At 35.3% G+C, this 15,211-nt stretch overlaps 1 protein-coding gene across 2 annotated transcripts in view; it reads left to right on the top strand.

Moving 5' to 3' along the window:
* Positions 1 to 15,211, top strand: part of LRP1B (LDL receptor related protein 1B) — a 1,892,531-nt gene that overhangs the window by 1,274,910 nt on the left and 602,410 nt on the right. For both annotated transcript variants that reach the window (XM_031008804.3, XM_055380092.2), the window contains exons 30-31: positions 8,874 to 9,048; positions 9,884 to 9,978. In XM_031008804.3, coding sequence (XP_030864664.2) covers positions 8,874 to 9,048; positions 9,884 to 9,978 — 270 coding nt within the window. The remainder of the gene's footprint in view (positions 1 to 8,873; positions 9,049 to 9,883; positions 9,979 to 15,211) is intronic.

Raw genomic sequence — 15,211 nt, 5'->3', positions numbered from 1 at the left:
CAAATCTTTTATATTCTTTCTCTTTTATTCAACTTTATGATGTTAATTGAAAGTTAGAGTTGATTAGAGATTTAATAATATGCTACATCCTTACTATTGTAGAATGTTATAATTAAATTGCACAGAGCAGACTGATAATTAGAAATTTACATTCATGTGAAGAAAAACTTCAGGACAGATCACCTTAAAATTTAGATTTCTCGGCTGGGCACGGTGGCTCACAGCGGTAATCCCGGCACTTTGGGAGGCCGAGGCGGGTGGATCACTTGAGGTCAGGAGTTCGAGACCAGCCTGAACCAACATGGTGAAACCCTGTCTCTACTAAAAATACAAAATTAGCCAAACGTGGTGGTACCCGCATGTAATCCCAGCTACTTGGGAGACTGAGGCAGGAAAATCACTTGAACCCGGCAGGCGGAGGTTGCAGTGAACCAAGATCATGTCATTGCGCTCCAGCATGGGCAAGAAGAGCAAAACTCCATCCCTCCAGAAAAATAAAAATAAATAAAAATTTAAAAAAATTACATGTCTAAATAAATAGACTTAAAGTGTCTTTTTTGCTAATGGAGGAATAGTTACATTTGCATAGAGAAAATATAGGATATTAGGAAGGACTGGCTTCCCTGTTTTTTGTTTTTTGTTTTTTTTTGAGACAGAGTCTCATTCTGTCACCCAGGCTGCAGTGCAGTGGCAGGATCTCGGCTCACTGCAACCTCCACCTCCCAGGTTCAAGCAATTCTCTGCCTCAGCCTATTGAGTAGCTGGGATTACAGGCACCCACCACCACACCTGGCTATTTTTTTTTTTTTTTTTTTTTTTTGTATTTTTAGTAGATACAGGGTTTCAGCATCTTGGCCAGGCTAGTCTTGAACTCCTGACCTCGCAATCCACCCGCCTTGGCCTCCCAAAGTGCTGGGATTACAGGTGTGAGCCACCATGCCCGGCCTCCCTCCCCTACTTAAGCTTATAAACAACTTCCCTTTGCACATATTTTTATAGACCTAGACTAACATATAAAACAGGAAAACTGTTCCTATTTCCTGACCCAGCAGGTTGAATTATAGGTTCTAAGAGAACGCTGTTCAACTAACCATTACAAAAATAGGAGTAACTTGTCCCAACACAGAGAACATATATGAAGTGAGACATACATGTACATGTCATGGTGGAGTTCTAAATTTTTAGCATTGAATTATCCTAATATTTGCTTAAAGTTTGGCATATTGTGATTTCAGGGTCAGTTATTATTTTATTGAATGTGTCTTTATTGAGCACTTACTATTTGCCATGACTGAATATCCAAAGACGCAGTTTCTCTTCAACCTAAATTTGGTAGAAGGATTTGGAGGGGAATGGAGAAAAGAGTAATCAGTAATCCATATAGATGCATCAAACACCTATGCTTTCAAGTCTATTGAAAAATTTAAAGTCAGACATATTTGAGCAATGGTAAATGTCATAATGAAGGCAATAGGAAGTGCAGATTTTATTCACTATCCTTTTCAATACTAGAAGGCTAGCTTGAGTACCATTAATAGATCTGAGAGTATTTGACCACTGAAATACAGTTGTACTTAAGCTAGCTCTTTTCTGATCTCAGGTTAGCACTGTTTAAAAAAATTTATTGAATGATTTGGCTATAAGCTTGTTCAAATATTTATTTCGAACCTGCTGAAAAACAAGAATTTTTATAAAAAAGCAAATGCAAAGATTTCCTCTTTGTTCAGAATTTTTTACAAGGGCAGGGGCAAATGTGGTTGGATAAGCATTGTTAGACTGGATTAAAAAGAACAACAATGACTGATGAAATGTCATTAAATTCCTTGAAAGACCAAGTAAAGGACGTTAGGTGTCTCCGAAGATTGACAATCAGTTAGGTGGTCTTCCCTCAAGAAATTCACCAAAGTCTGACAGAAAAATGTTCAAGTACTTTATTATAAATATTTAATATTATCCAAAAGGCTCTGTGAATTATAAAGAGCAAAGGATGTTGTATCTTAAAAAAAAAATAGGAGACAGTTTTCTGTCTTTAATTATGAACTGGTATCTAGCAGTAATTTGGTGAGTTTATCTTTGAGAAAATCATCAAGACTTACTTCTATTTAGCAGACTCTATTCACAATTATCAACCAAAATTTGAGCAAAAATGTTTTCTCACTAATAATTAATACATATACTCATTAGGAGCAATAATTACAGATTCAGTCATTTTGAAAAATATTGGAACATTTTCTTTTCTTTTTTTTTTTTTTAGATGGAGTCTCACTCTGTTCCAGGCTGGAGTGCAGTGGTGCTATCTTGGCTCACTGCAAACTCTGCCTCTGGGGTTCAAGCTATTCTCCTACTTCAGCCTCCCGAGTAGCTGGGATTATAGGTGCATACCACCATGCCTGGCTAATTTTTGTGTTTTTAGTAGAGATGGGGTTTCACCACATTGGCCAGGCTGGTCTCAAACTCCTGACCACATGATCCACCCACCTCTGTCTCCCAAAGTGCTGGGATTACAGGCGTGAACCACCGCGCCCGGCCTGAACATTTTCTATATAGTAAGAAACTTAAGGAGAGCCAAGACAGACTGAATGGTATGGAGCACAGAATGAGAGGGATGTATCTGTACAAGCTGAAAGATCTAACGAAATAGACGCCAAATTATGTCAACCTTTATAAGACAAGTTTTTAATGTTTATGTTAATTCTGAAAATAATGGGAATTAAGGAAGTGCTTCAGGGAGGGTATGACAACATGAAGAGCTTTGCCTTTGGAAGAGGCCACTTTAGCTACTGTGTTTGGTAGAGAGTTCTATGGGTTGGGAGTAGATGAGCAGTGAACTCTGAGAGACAGATTAGTTGGCTGTTACAGTGGCTCTAGTAAGAGATATCAGAAGCCTGGACTAGGCTGGGGAAAACACAGATGGAGGAACATGCACAAATTATAGAGATATCAAAGAGTAAGAACATAAAGGAACTTAACAATCAATTGGACATAAAGTTTGAGGAATAGGCATTGTCAAGGATGATTCCATTTCTGACTTACTCAACAGGCTGAATAGTGTTGCCTTTCAATTTTTTCCAGAATGAAACTTTGTTAAAGATGGATATATCTTTTCATTAGCAGAAAAACTTGAGATAAACTTTTGACAGTTTAGCATCTGAACTCATCAAAGGATCTCAAATTCCACCAGTAATTGTACTTTATTTTATCCTTTCATCTTTTAGAAATTCCATGAATGACTCTGTGGAAACCTTTCTCTTACTTCTTGTGCTGTGGGTCTCTGTATTTTCTCACTTAGCTGTCTTCTCTCTATTGGGCTTTTTCTTGAGAGACTTTATTTTCTTACCTTCCTTACTCTAAATCTAATGTGGGGTCAGCTTCAAAAATTGGGCCCCAAATAAATTCACTGTGCCTATCATCTCCCATTATGTTCTTCTCAAGTGGGCCATTTTCTTTCTTTCTTTTTTTTTTTAGAAGTAGTTTTGCTCTTATTTCCCAGGCTGGAGTGTAGTGGCGCGATCTGGGCTCACTGCAAACTCCTCCTCCTGGGTTCAAGTGATTTTCCTTCCTCAGCCTCCCGAGTAGCTGGGATTACAGGCACCCGCCACCATGCCCAGCTAATTTTCTGAGACAAACACTAGCTCCTTGGTTCAGGCTTTCGTGAGGGGAGGTAGAAATAGTTTGCCAGCCTTTTCATTCTGCATGTCCTGAAACACCAAGCTGTTCTTAATGTATATACTGCCCACATGAGCTATTTGCTGTAAGTAGCTTGGAGCAAATAGTTTCAAAATAATTTTCTTCAGTACAAAACTCCAAGTTGAGAGCTATTTTCTATCATTCCTTTGTAGATAGTATCCCACTATCTTTTGACTTCCCCTATTGCTATTGAGAATCCACTTGTTTTTCTAATTGTCATTCTTCTTTTAGTGATGTCTCTTTGCTCTCTAGCTACTTATAACATCTTTGCTTTTTCCTCATTATAATATCTATATTTTACTACCTAGAGTTGTTGTATCTTCCATGGGGTCCTGTCTTTCATCAATCCAGGGAAAAGAAATCCTCAAAATCCTCTGTTTTCTCTAACTCAGTCTTCGTACTCTATAATTTGTAAGCTCTAATTTATGTGTTGGACTCTAATAAATGTGTTGGACTATTCATTCTGCCTTCCAACTCGCTTAATTTCTTTCTCTGTGCTAACTCTGTTAACTTCTTTCAATTTGTTTTGTAGTTCACTAGTTGAACTGTGCCTAAACTGCTATTTTACACATTCAAAAATTATTTTTTATATTTTTTAATATCACAAGTAATTTTTGGTTCTCATGCTTCCAAAAGAAACTTTCAAAAGGAATCATTGTGCTTATTATTATTTGAAGCATCATTTATTCCATTAAGATATTCCACCTTGTCTTTATCCTACATATAATAATTTATGAATATGTAGATTTTGGAGGATTGGACCTTCTGTTTTTTTTTTCTTTTAACTGTTCTCTTATATCTCATTTCTTTGTGTGTGTTTTAATTTTTTTTTGTTCTGTTACGAGGATGAACTTAATGGGAAGTGTGAGTCTTGGATTGAATAAATTTTTTCTTTTACAGAAGACTTGAATTTTTTATTGATGGAGAGAAAAGTAGACACTATAAATCAGGAATCAGTTTAATTTTATTTTTCCCTTTCTTTGGTTTTGCAGTTATGACAAATAGTAGGTTCTCAATGAAGACTCATTCAATAAAATGATAGATGACCCAGAAATCACCAGTGGATTTCTTATGGCTACTAATCTTTACTAGCACAGTGGATTTCTTATATATAAGCTAGTAGTTTCTAGTAGCACAGTAGAGATCTGTTCTTAGGAATTCAGGTGTTTGTGTGTTTTTGTTTGTTTGTTTTTTGCCAGTGAAAGGACAGAAAAAAAAAGTTTTGTCTTTATTTTTTAATTGTTCTCCTTGATAAGCAGGTATCTTTTTTCTCTCACTCATCTTTCACTAGGGTGTGTCTATACCCAGAAGATCACTCTTACTTAGCTCACCCATTCTTTGTAAGTTTAAGGATTGAACCCTTTTACACTGAGCAATTCATACTCCATGAAGCTCTCAATTCTCAGCATAAGTATTTGTCTCTATAATTGCACCCACTTCTATAATCCCATTTTGTCTTCCTTGATAGTTTTAGCTAATGTGTGAGTGTGTGTTAGCATGTTGAGTTTTTCCTATCTGTCTTATGATCTCGACAATGCATTTGAAAATTACAATTTTTCATGCATCAGTTTTGTGGCAATAAAGGACTTTTCAGATTATACTTTATGATTAGTCTTAGTTCAAGAAATGAGAGACCCCAGAACTGGAAAATTAAACTTCCTGAGAAACTTACTCAGAAATCTTGTTCTGATTTACTTAAAAACAAAAGTTAAGACCTAGAATTTATTATTTCAATATTTTATCAAAAAGGGAAAAATATTATTAAATATATAATGATTTTTATTCCCCCCCCCATACGCTTATGATGAGTTTACCAGAGCACTCTGCAACAACCAGATGTGGGAATTAGTGATTGATAGCCAAAAACAAGAGTATTCTTTTAGACATAAAGATGATAATTAGAAAGTTCAATCTGGTGGTAGAAAAATGTTAAGCATAAAAAATTAGAATTAGTCTGGGCGCCTAATTAGGCTCACGCCTGTAATCCCAGCACTTTGGGAGGCCGAGGTGGGTGGATCACCTGAGGTCGGGACTTTGAGACCAGCCTGATCAACATGGAGAAACCCCATCTCTACTAAAAATACAAAAAAATTAGCTGGGCGTGGTGGCGCATGCCTGTAATCCCAGCTACTCAGGAGGCTGAGGCAGGAGAATTGCTTGAACTCAGGAGGCAGAGGTTGTGGTGAGGCGAGATCTTGCCATTGCACTCCAGCCTGGGCAACAAGAGTGAAACTCCATCTCAAAAAAAAAAAAGTTAGAATTAAGATTGCTTGAGTACGTATTTAAATACATACTCCTCAACATAGACATATTTGACTTATTTTAGCTCAGTTCACATACTCTTAACATTTTAGATTGTATAGTTCATGAATTCATTAATTCATTAAAAATATTTACGTTGAAGGCAATGTTGTATACAACTGGGGAGAGGGGCCAAAAAGACACATTAGCAAGGAGCCTGCCCTCCAAACACGTATGTGAAAGTAGTTATATATCAGCAAAGTAATGACTACATTAGGTAAAAAGAGATTGACCAGGTACATTTCTATTGAGTTAGGCAGGTGGAGAAACTCTTTCCAGCTGGGATACACAAGAGACATGATTAGGTTTTTGTGGCTGAAGGGATGATGATGTTGATCAGCTAGCCTCTTATGAATACAATTCAGGCAAGTGGAGATGGGGGTAGGTTATGAAATCTAAATAGTTTCCCTATAGTGTGGAAAGATCAGGTAATATCTGGAAATCTGAAAACATATTAATATGGTTAAAGTGTAAAGTATTTGGTTAAAAATAGTGAGAAATAAGACTGGGAAATTACTGTAGCTATAGTCACACTATATGGAAAAGCAGGCTAAGAAATTTAGACATCACATTCTGGGTGGCTAGAAGCTATTGAATACCTTGGGGCAAGTGAAGGTCATGATTCAAAGCTCTGTAGTCAGAAAAATAACCTGGCAGCAAATAAATCAATTGCTTAGAAGAGGAAATGCTGGATACTATTGTAATATTAAAGCTGGAAAGAGATTTGAGAGAGCATGAACTATAGAACTGACAAAGACTAAATAGATATTTATAGCTTTCATTTGGCTATGCTTTACAATTTAGGAGTGGAATATATTCTCCAGGCCATATTATTAAGAGTCTATCAGAAATGAATAAAAGGATTTCGAGCAGCAGAGACAATGCTTACCCCTCACCCCCAACCACCAAAAAAAAAAAAAAAACTTTGGAGAACATGTATTTTAGGGTAAATAGAAACTTATTATTTTTGCCAATACCAAGAAATCCAAGGTAAAATGCAGAAAGGATTAAGTTCTTAGACTGACAAAATATTCTTCAGCCCTACATCAGCCTGCATAAATACACATTATCTAATGTATTATAATATTCATAACAATCCTATGTGTTATCTATAGCCCATTTCACAGGTAAGAAAAAAGACTAAGAGACATTTAAGTGACTTGATTAATGACAAAAATAGGCACTCAACCTGAACATCAACCCAAATATTCTTATTACATCAATACAGCCTCTCAGCAACCAATTAACTCCAGAGAATGAAAGAAGGGGAAGAAGGAATAAAGATTCTGAGTGAGGGAAATAAATATGTATAAGACGTGGCAGGTTTAACTTTAAGGAGGTGGTATATTACTTTTGTCTAAAAAAAAAAAAAGTGAAATTGGTTGAGGATAACTAAAAATAAGAAGAAATGTGAAGTTTAAGATTGAGAAACAAGTTTACATTTGAAATTCACCAACTCACCTGTAAATTAATCACGAAAAGTAATTTGCAGAGTGAGAGGGTTCTTGATTTGAAGAGAACTGGAACCACGAGTAATATCTTCTAAGGCAACTGTGATTATTAGTTACTTAGAAATACTAAAAGGATTTTTGAGCAGCAAGGTAGACTCCGTTGAGATTCTGGCATGGAAATGTAAGCTGGAAGCCTACCATTCAAATACTGTACTTTACGGCTGACTCAGAACTGCCAGGCCCCCACATCTTGTTTTGCTGTCTTACATTTTGAACTAGTTGGCATACTTTACAGATCTGGAGTTTCCACTTTCACATTAAAAAATCTGACTTTCTGGCTTCTTTTGAAAAGAATGAAAAGGGAAGTTATAGCAATTCGACTAGAGGTAGGTAGCAGCTGCTCAGAAGTTTTGATTGGAATCACCAACCTGGAGCAGTAACAGAATCTTGGGCCTCTCCCCAGAACTACTGAATTAGAATCTTTATTTTAACAGTTTCCAGGTGTCTTGTCAGTTTGAGAAATAGTAGTCTAGAGAACTCTATAAGTACAGAATGCTAGAAAATACTAAAATTTTTTAAAGTAAAGCCAAAATCAAGGTAATCATATGCTATAAATTGGGCACTAAACTGGCCTACTTTATATGTTAATATTTCTTAAAAGATTTTCTGCATTTATCCTTTATAACACCTCAATTTTTTTCTTGAAAAGGTGCAATTTTTAAGTGGAAGTTGCAATGTGCAATTATATTTAAGCCTAAATTCCGTAATTGTTTTAAAAGATGTCTAATTCAATAATAAATGAATAACAACCAAAATATTTATATTGGCTGTAACAAATCCAAACTTAATTCGATTTCAGAATTTTCTGCAGAATCCACGTTGAAGGGATGTTAAAATAATTTTAGTGGATTTTCTCTTCTCAGTCAATTCCTCTTAATTATCTATTTTGAAAGATATTCAACTCTGGTGATTCTTTTAGGAAAGTTGAATTGTTTTATTTCATTTTAGTAACAAATTGGCACTTAAAACATAAAATAGCCCATTTGTTGATGGCCCACAAGTACTTTCTCCTAACTAGAAAGATGTGCTATCAACTGGAGAAACTATTACTCTAATTTGAATTTTGGTCACCTTGGCTCATAAGACTGCTGCCTGTGTTTGCTCCTAAGTGTTTATTAGTGAATCATTGACGGTTAGTGTAATTTCAATGCTAATTGTTGCTTCAGGTTTTCAAATAGCTCAGCAGTAAGACATTAATGATTATTCATGCCTTAAGAAGGGCTGATAAGGGAATGAGATTACAGTCTTGTGCGATTTTAGCTAACAAATTAAAGTATAAATTAAATCTTCCCTTAGATAGAAAATAACTACTTGCAGAGCCAGTACAATGAAAAACTTCATTCACCTTTAAATCTTCTCTTTCCTGTTTTATAGATATTCAGAGTATCAGAGGGCTAGCAGTGGATTGGGTGTCACGTAATTTATACTGGATTAGCTCAGAATTTGATGAAACGCAAATTAATGTGGCAAGGCTAGATGGCTCTTTGAAAACCTCAATTATCCATGGAATCGATAAGCCACAGTGTCTTGCAGCTCACCCAGTCAGGGGGTAAAGTATGATTATTTTTTTTTTAAGTTTTTCCAAAATTTCATAGACTTTTGCCCTGATTTTATATAAAAACATTGCTTAATTCAGAGGATATATATATAACAGCCATAAGAGTAAAAAAAAAAGTAAATATGGAAACTGTAAAAGAGATTCCTGGTTAGAGTTTTATTATCTGTAGATTATATATATCCTACACCAACATATATATCTGTGACATATGTAAAATCTCATTAATTTATATTTCTAAGAAATGACAGTTCTGAATAAAAAGAGATGTAGGAGAAAGTGGTTGCTTTCATTTTGAAAGCCAGTGGTTAAAAATGCATGTACTACATGTTGGTATCATGGTCACTGCTTTGTAGATCAGATTCTTCAATCTTTTGGATAGTCACCTTGTACCCTTAAGGGAGCTTGCACAGAGCTAAAAGAGATGCTTTTCTCCCTAGTGCTTTCAACAGCAATGGAAGAAATGAGTTTGTTACCCTCTATGGCATCCGATTTCTTCACAGCCAAGAGGATTCAATCTTGATGAATTACTTAACAAAGAAAATAATTTACTATAGTCTTAGCTAAATATTCAGTCTTGTATGTAGGAGGAAAAAGGAAGTGAGATATTTTTTCTTCACTACAGGAAAAAGCAAGAATGGTGCTTTCTTTTCAGGCAAATATGTAGGTTATTGCTCGCAAATGGCTGGACAATTTTGGAGTTTTCTGAAAAGAATTAATCCTGAGTCAAGAATATATTTTGATGTTTACTTTGTTTTTTAGTGTATATTTCTTCTCAGTGAGTAGGTCTACATCTAATATTTTCAATCCATATGTCTTTTGAATTAAGAAAACTCTACTGGACCGATGGAAACACAATTAACATGGCAAATATGGATGGCAGCAATAGCAAGATTCTGTTTCAGAATCAGAAGGAGCCAGTTGGTAAGTATTTTTTTTAATAGTCACCAAGTTTTCAATGTGACAAACCTGTACTTGTACAATATACCTTTGATCTAGATCCTGAAAGAAAATATTAAAGATTAGTAAAATAAGTAAATTCAGGAACTGACCAATTTCATTGAATCCATTGGGTTTCTGTTAGGTTTATTAGTCAAGGTTCTCTAAAGGGACAGAACTAATAGGATAAATGAACATACAAAGTGGGAGTTATTAGGAGAATTGACTCACAGGATCACAAGGTGAAGTCCCACAATAGGCCATCTGCAAATTGAGGAGCTGCAAACTAGTCCGAGTCCTAAAACCTCAAAAGTAGGAAAGCCGACAGTGCCATCTTCAGTCTGTAGCCAAAGGCCTGAGAGCCCCTTGCAAAATCACTGGTTAAGTCCAAGAGTCTAAAAGCTGGAGAACTTGAAGTGTGACGTTCGAGGGCAGGAAGTATCAGGCATGGGATAAAGATGGAGGCCAGAAGACTCACCAAGTCTGCTGTTTCTCTGCCTGCTTTTATGCTAGCAGCTGATTAGATGGTGCCCACCCAGATTGAGGGTGGGTCTGCTTCTTCCAGTGCACTGACTCAAATGTTAATCTCCTTTGGCAACAGCTTCACAGACACACCCAGGAGCAATACTTTGCATCCTGCAATCCAAACAAGTTGACACTCAATATTAACCATCTATTAGGCAAGGAGGAAACATTCTTTATCTGAATAGGAAGATTAATTTTTTAACATAATAATTTTTGCAATGTATTAAATAATGAAGTTACATTAATTTAATTAATAAATCTCTTATTTTCACTGGTGAAATATCTGATACAATGCTACAGTGGCAGTATAACTACTGAGTCTTTTCCTGATCATCATTATTGTGTCATTATTGATAATTACAAGGTTTTGGGTTTTGGTATTTAGTATTTAGTCTTTATTCACTCTGTTCATTTAGTTTCTTATTCTACCTTTGCCAACCATTGCAAATCATCAGCTATAACGTGATGGCACTGACAGGGAACCTTGACTTGTTCCCAAGAAACATCTTTGAAAATATTAAGTATAAAAATTCTCTTAGAATATAATATTTTACCCATTTGCATGTAGATGTCTATATTATAATACTGTTTTGAACCTTAGTCACTTTTTCCTCATGTTTTCTTTCATACCTTTGAGAAGCAAAAATTGTTACAGGGCCTATTTGTCATTTCAGCATACCTTTTAAAAATTTAGTAAGCCTCAATTTTGATATTATTATCATAAAGATGCAAATGATGGGATATACAACAGAAAATTCATTGTTTTGTTTCAATTGAATACTATATATTTTTTGAATCTTGGAAAAGAATCAATATATCATGAAGCTTGTTGATTTTTTCTTAGTTTTAGAAATTTAGGGCTACTTGAAGTAGCACATTTTTCATAGTGATGATTCAGTAAAGTTGTAGTATCACTAAGATTTGCAATAAATAATTCTTTTCACCTGGTCTATAGAATAAACCTCTGATATAAAATGATACTGTTCACAGCTATTTTCTTTAGACAGTTTGTTCTAAGATTTCTACATAATTGAAAGTCAGGGTTGTATTAGAAATTAAAGGCAAATTGAAACGCTAATACTTCTATGTGGAAAATGATAGAACAAAAGAAACAAGGGGTTCTACAAGATTAGGACCCATACAAAGGACTTAATTTGAACTAAGGCAATTCAGTTGGTACTTATCTGGAGTTGTTCAGAATATGTAATATTGAAAAATTAGTATGATAGAAATAGCATAAGCAAATCAAGTCCTTACATTGTAATTTGGCAATCATAGTTTATACCAAAATGTTAATTTATATGCTTATTTCCATAATGGTGAAAACCTTATGTTTTCTAATATTAAATATCCAGTTTCCTATTCAGAATTTTTTTTTAATTAAAGGCCTAACAGCTTATAATTAAAAAAAAGTTTATAAGAGAGGTATTCATGTTACCTATTCACAATTTATAGCTGGCCCCTCAGATGTTGTTCACCAAGTGATATATATATTTTTTTAATTACACTTTAAGTTTTCGGGTACATGTGCACAACGTGCAGGTTAGTTACACGTGCCATGTTGGTGTGCTGCACCCAGTAACTCATCATTTAGCATTAGGTATATCTCCAAATGTTATCCCTCCCCCCTCCCCCTACCCCACAACAGTCCCCGGTGGTGTGTGATGTTCCCCTTCCAGTGTCCATGTGTTCTCATTGTTCAATTCCCACCTATGAGTGAGAATATGCAGTGTTTGTTTTTTTTGTCCTTGGTGATAGTTTGCTGAGAATGATGGTTTCCAGCTTCATCCATGTCCCTACAAAGGTCATGAACTCACCAAGTGATATTTTTAACTGCATAAGGATGATGATTGAACATTCAATAATACATATGTCTACTTTATGTCAGTAATTATATTTGAAAATTTTTAAAAAATATATTTTCAAAATGACACTTTTTAAAAGTTTTAATTTGTACAAGACATACTATTTTAGCATAACTGACTATACCTTAAATCAGCATTGAATATGGCTGTGAGTCAAACATTCATTTATTCAGTAAATAGATTTTTATTGAGTATCGGATTTTGCACTAGGCCTGTTGATAAAAATTTGGCACTGTCCTTTTCCTTAAGGGGCACAGGAACCTAAATTATTTTAGACTCCATTAAATAAATTTAACTCAGTGCCCTTGAGTAAGTTACTGTTAGCTTGGTGTCCTTGGTTTCCTTACTCATATAATCAAGACAAAATCTCTTTTTTTTTAAAGATCTCATGAGAACAGAATGAGAAAAATTTATGAGGCAAGACATCTGGCCCTTAATAATAGAAACTGTCAGTAATAGCGGTAGTATGTACATTAGGTCCAATAGACTGGAATTCAAATCATATGATTGTAGTATTAAGACTCTAAGTGAGTTTAGTGAAAATAAACAGAATAGATTCCGTAGAAATGTAGTAGAGGAAATATATGTAACCAAGTGGGCCTCTGAAATGACCAAATGTTTATACAAATGTGGGGATTTAACTCTGTACTGCTTTGCTGCTCATGCTAAGGGGCAAACAAGTTTAAGGTTAAGCACCTTCCAGTAACTTTCCACTTTAGCTTGCAATTCCTGTTAAGCAGGTGCCAAGATTGATAGTCTCCCCAATGCTTAATGAAAAGCTGTGTTGTCCATATATAAATGCAATACTTTTTTTTAAATACTTCCAAAATATGGATGCTCCTCAGCAATTCCCCAGCTTGCTATATACTGTCACATCTCTGTCTGCCCCAGAAATCCTTATTTTAGACACCCACAAGAAGAAAGTGAGCAGATGAAGTCTCCCCTGCCTCTATTCTCTCCCATCTCCCTACCATGAGCAGTGTTCGTAGATCACTAACATCTCCTTTGGTAGCATTCACCATTTGGATTTGCCAATCCAAATTAAGTGAATTAAATTGTTCAAAGTCTAGGTACAAGAAGAAAAAGAAAATTCAGAAATCTAGAAATTAGGGACAATGTATAGCAATTTTCACATACACATAAAACATTCTTTTTGTCGTGTTTCAGGGACAACATGGTTGGGAAAAAAATGTTATTTGAGCAACCAGACAAATCTGAGTGTGAATCACTGCTTTGATGCTTATTAACTCTGTGACTTTAAACAAATCTCTTACCTTTTCTAAGGCACAGTTGCATATCTATACAATGGAGATAATAGTATATAACTTTCGTGGTTATTTTTAGGATTAAAGGCCCATATGCAATATCTCATGTTCTAGCAATTCCATACTTATATACTCTAAAGAGTTCCTATATATGTGTTCAAGAAAGTACATTAAATCATAATATTAAAAAAATTTAAAAGAGCCTACATCTTCATTAAAAGAGGAATGAGTAAATAAATGCAACATTTTCATTGCTAAAGTATGATATGTACATACAGATGTGTGTGTGTCTACTTACATACGTATATATGTAGGGAAGTTCAAACTTTCCCTTTGGAGGTTTGAGTCTAAGTCTGCTGAAGTAAATTAACAATAGGCAGATTAACAGGAAAAAAAAGGTATTCAAATGTACTAACGTGCACATGGATGCAGGAGTCCTGCAAATATAAAACTCTAAAAATAGGCATGTGGCCAGGTGCGGTGGTTCACGCCTGTAATCCCAGCATTTTGGGAGGCTGGGGCAGGTGGATCACCTGGGGTCAGGAGTTTGAGACCAGCCTTGCCAACATGGTGAAAACCCGTCTCTACTGAAAATACAAAAAATTAGCCAGGCGTGGTGGCGAGCGCCTGTAATCCCAGTTACTTGGGAGGCTGAGGCAGGAGAATCATTTGAACCTGGGAGGCGGAGGTTGAAGTAAGCCAAAGTTGTGCCATTGCACTCCAGCCTGTGCAACAAGAGTGAAACTTCATCTCAAAATAAATAAATAAATAAAAATAAAATAAAAAGAGCAATGTGACTGAAGTTTTTATACTATATAGAAAGGAATAGTGACTTGGAGCATGGCGACAGGTTATGGGAGGGAAAGGGGAGAAAAGACGTGGCAAGTGAAGGTTGTCTTTATGCAGGTGAAGCCTCTCAGGTGGCAGCCCTCAAAAAGAATAGATGGGAGCCTGTGGTAAAAGTTTCTCTGTCATATCTGTAATAATGTCAGACGTTTAGTTTCCTTTTCCTGTGAGTTAAGTTTTTCCTATCTCCAGATAATGCAGATAAGAAGGCCTCAGATGAAGCTCTTACGTCTGTGTTTTACTTCACTAACGTAGATTTCCTCAACAGATGCAAGTCTTCCCTACTAAGGAGAGCTTTTCAGAACTATTCCTGTGTCTGCTGCCCCTCTGAGTAGTCATCTCAAAATAGACCAAAGAAGTATATTTTGGGGTGGCATATTTTCATTTCCTTCACATACATTTCAAAATCATTGAGAAAAGTTATTAGCAGAATGTTACTTACATACTTATAGTATGCTACCATTTGTATAATTTCAAAATGAAACACAAAATATTAATATACATTGCTCCCAGATATGCTTATTTTAAAACTATAGAAAAAAGTGAACTGGAAATTTACACACCAATTTTATAATAGCATTTGATTTAGGGAAGAGTCAATAATAACATCTGAAAGAGAACTTTCTTCTTTATCAAAGGTAATTTTAACAGTATGAGTTAAATTTAGTTTATATTTAATAAAAGTATTCAAATTAAGTATAATGAAATGTTAGTAGT

This window comes from Gorilla gorilla, chromosome 11, assembly GCF_029281585.2.
Source record: "Gorilla gorilla gorilla isolate KB3781 chromosome 11, NHGRI_mGorGor1-v2.1_pri, whole genome shotgun sequence".
Lineage (NCBI taxonomy): Eukaryota > Metazoa > Chordata > Mammalia > Primates > Hominidae > Gorilla > Gorilla gorilla.
Note: the sequence above shows the minus strand (reverse complement) of the source record. Positions and strands in the feature narration are given on the sequence as shown.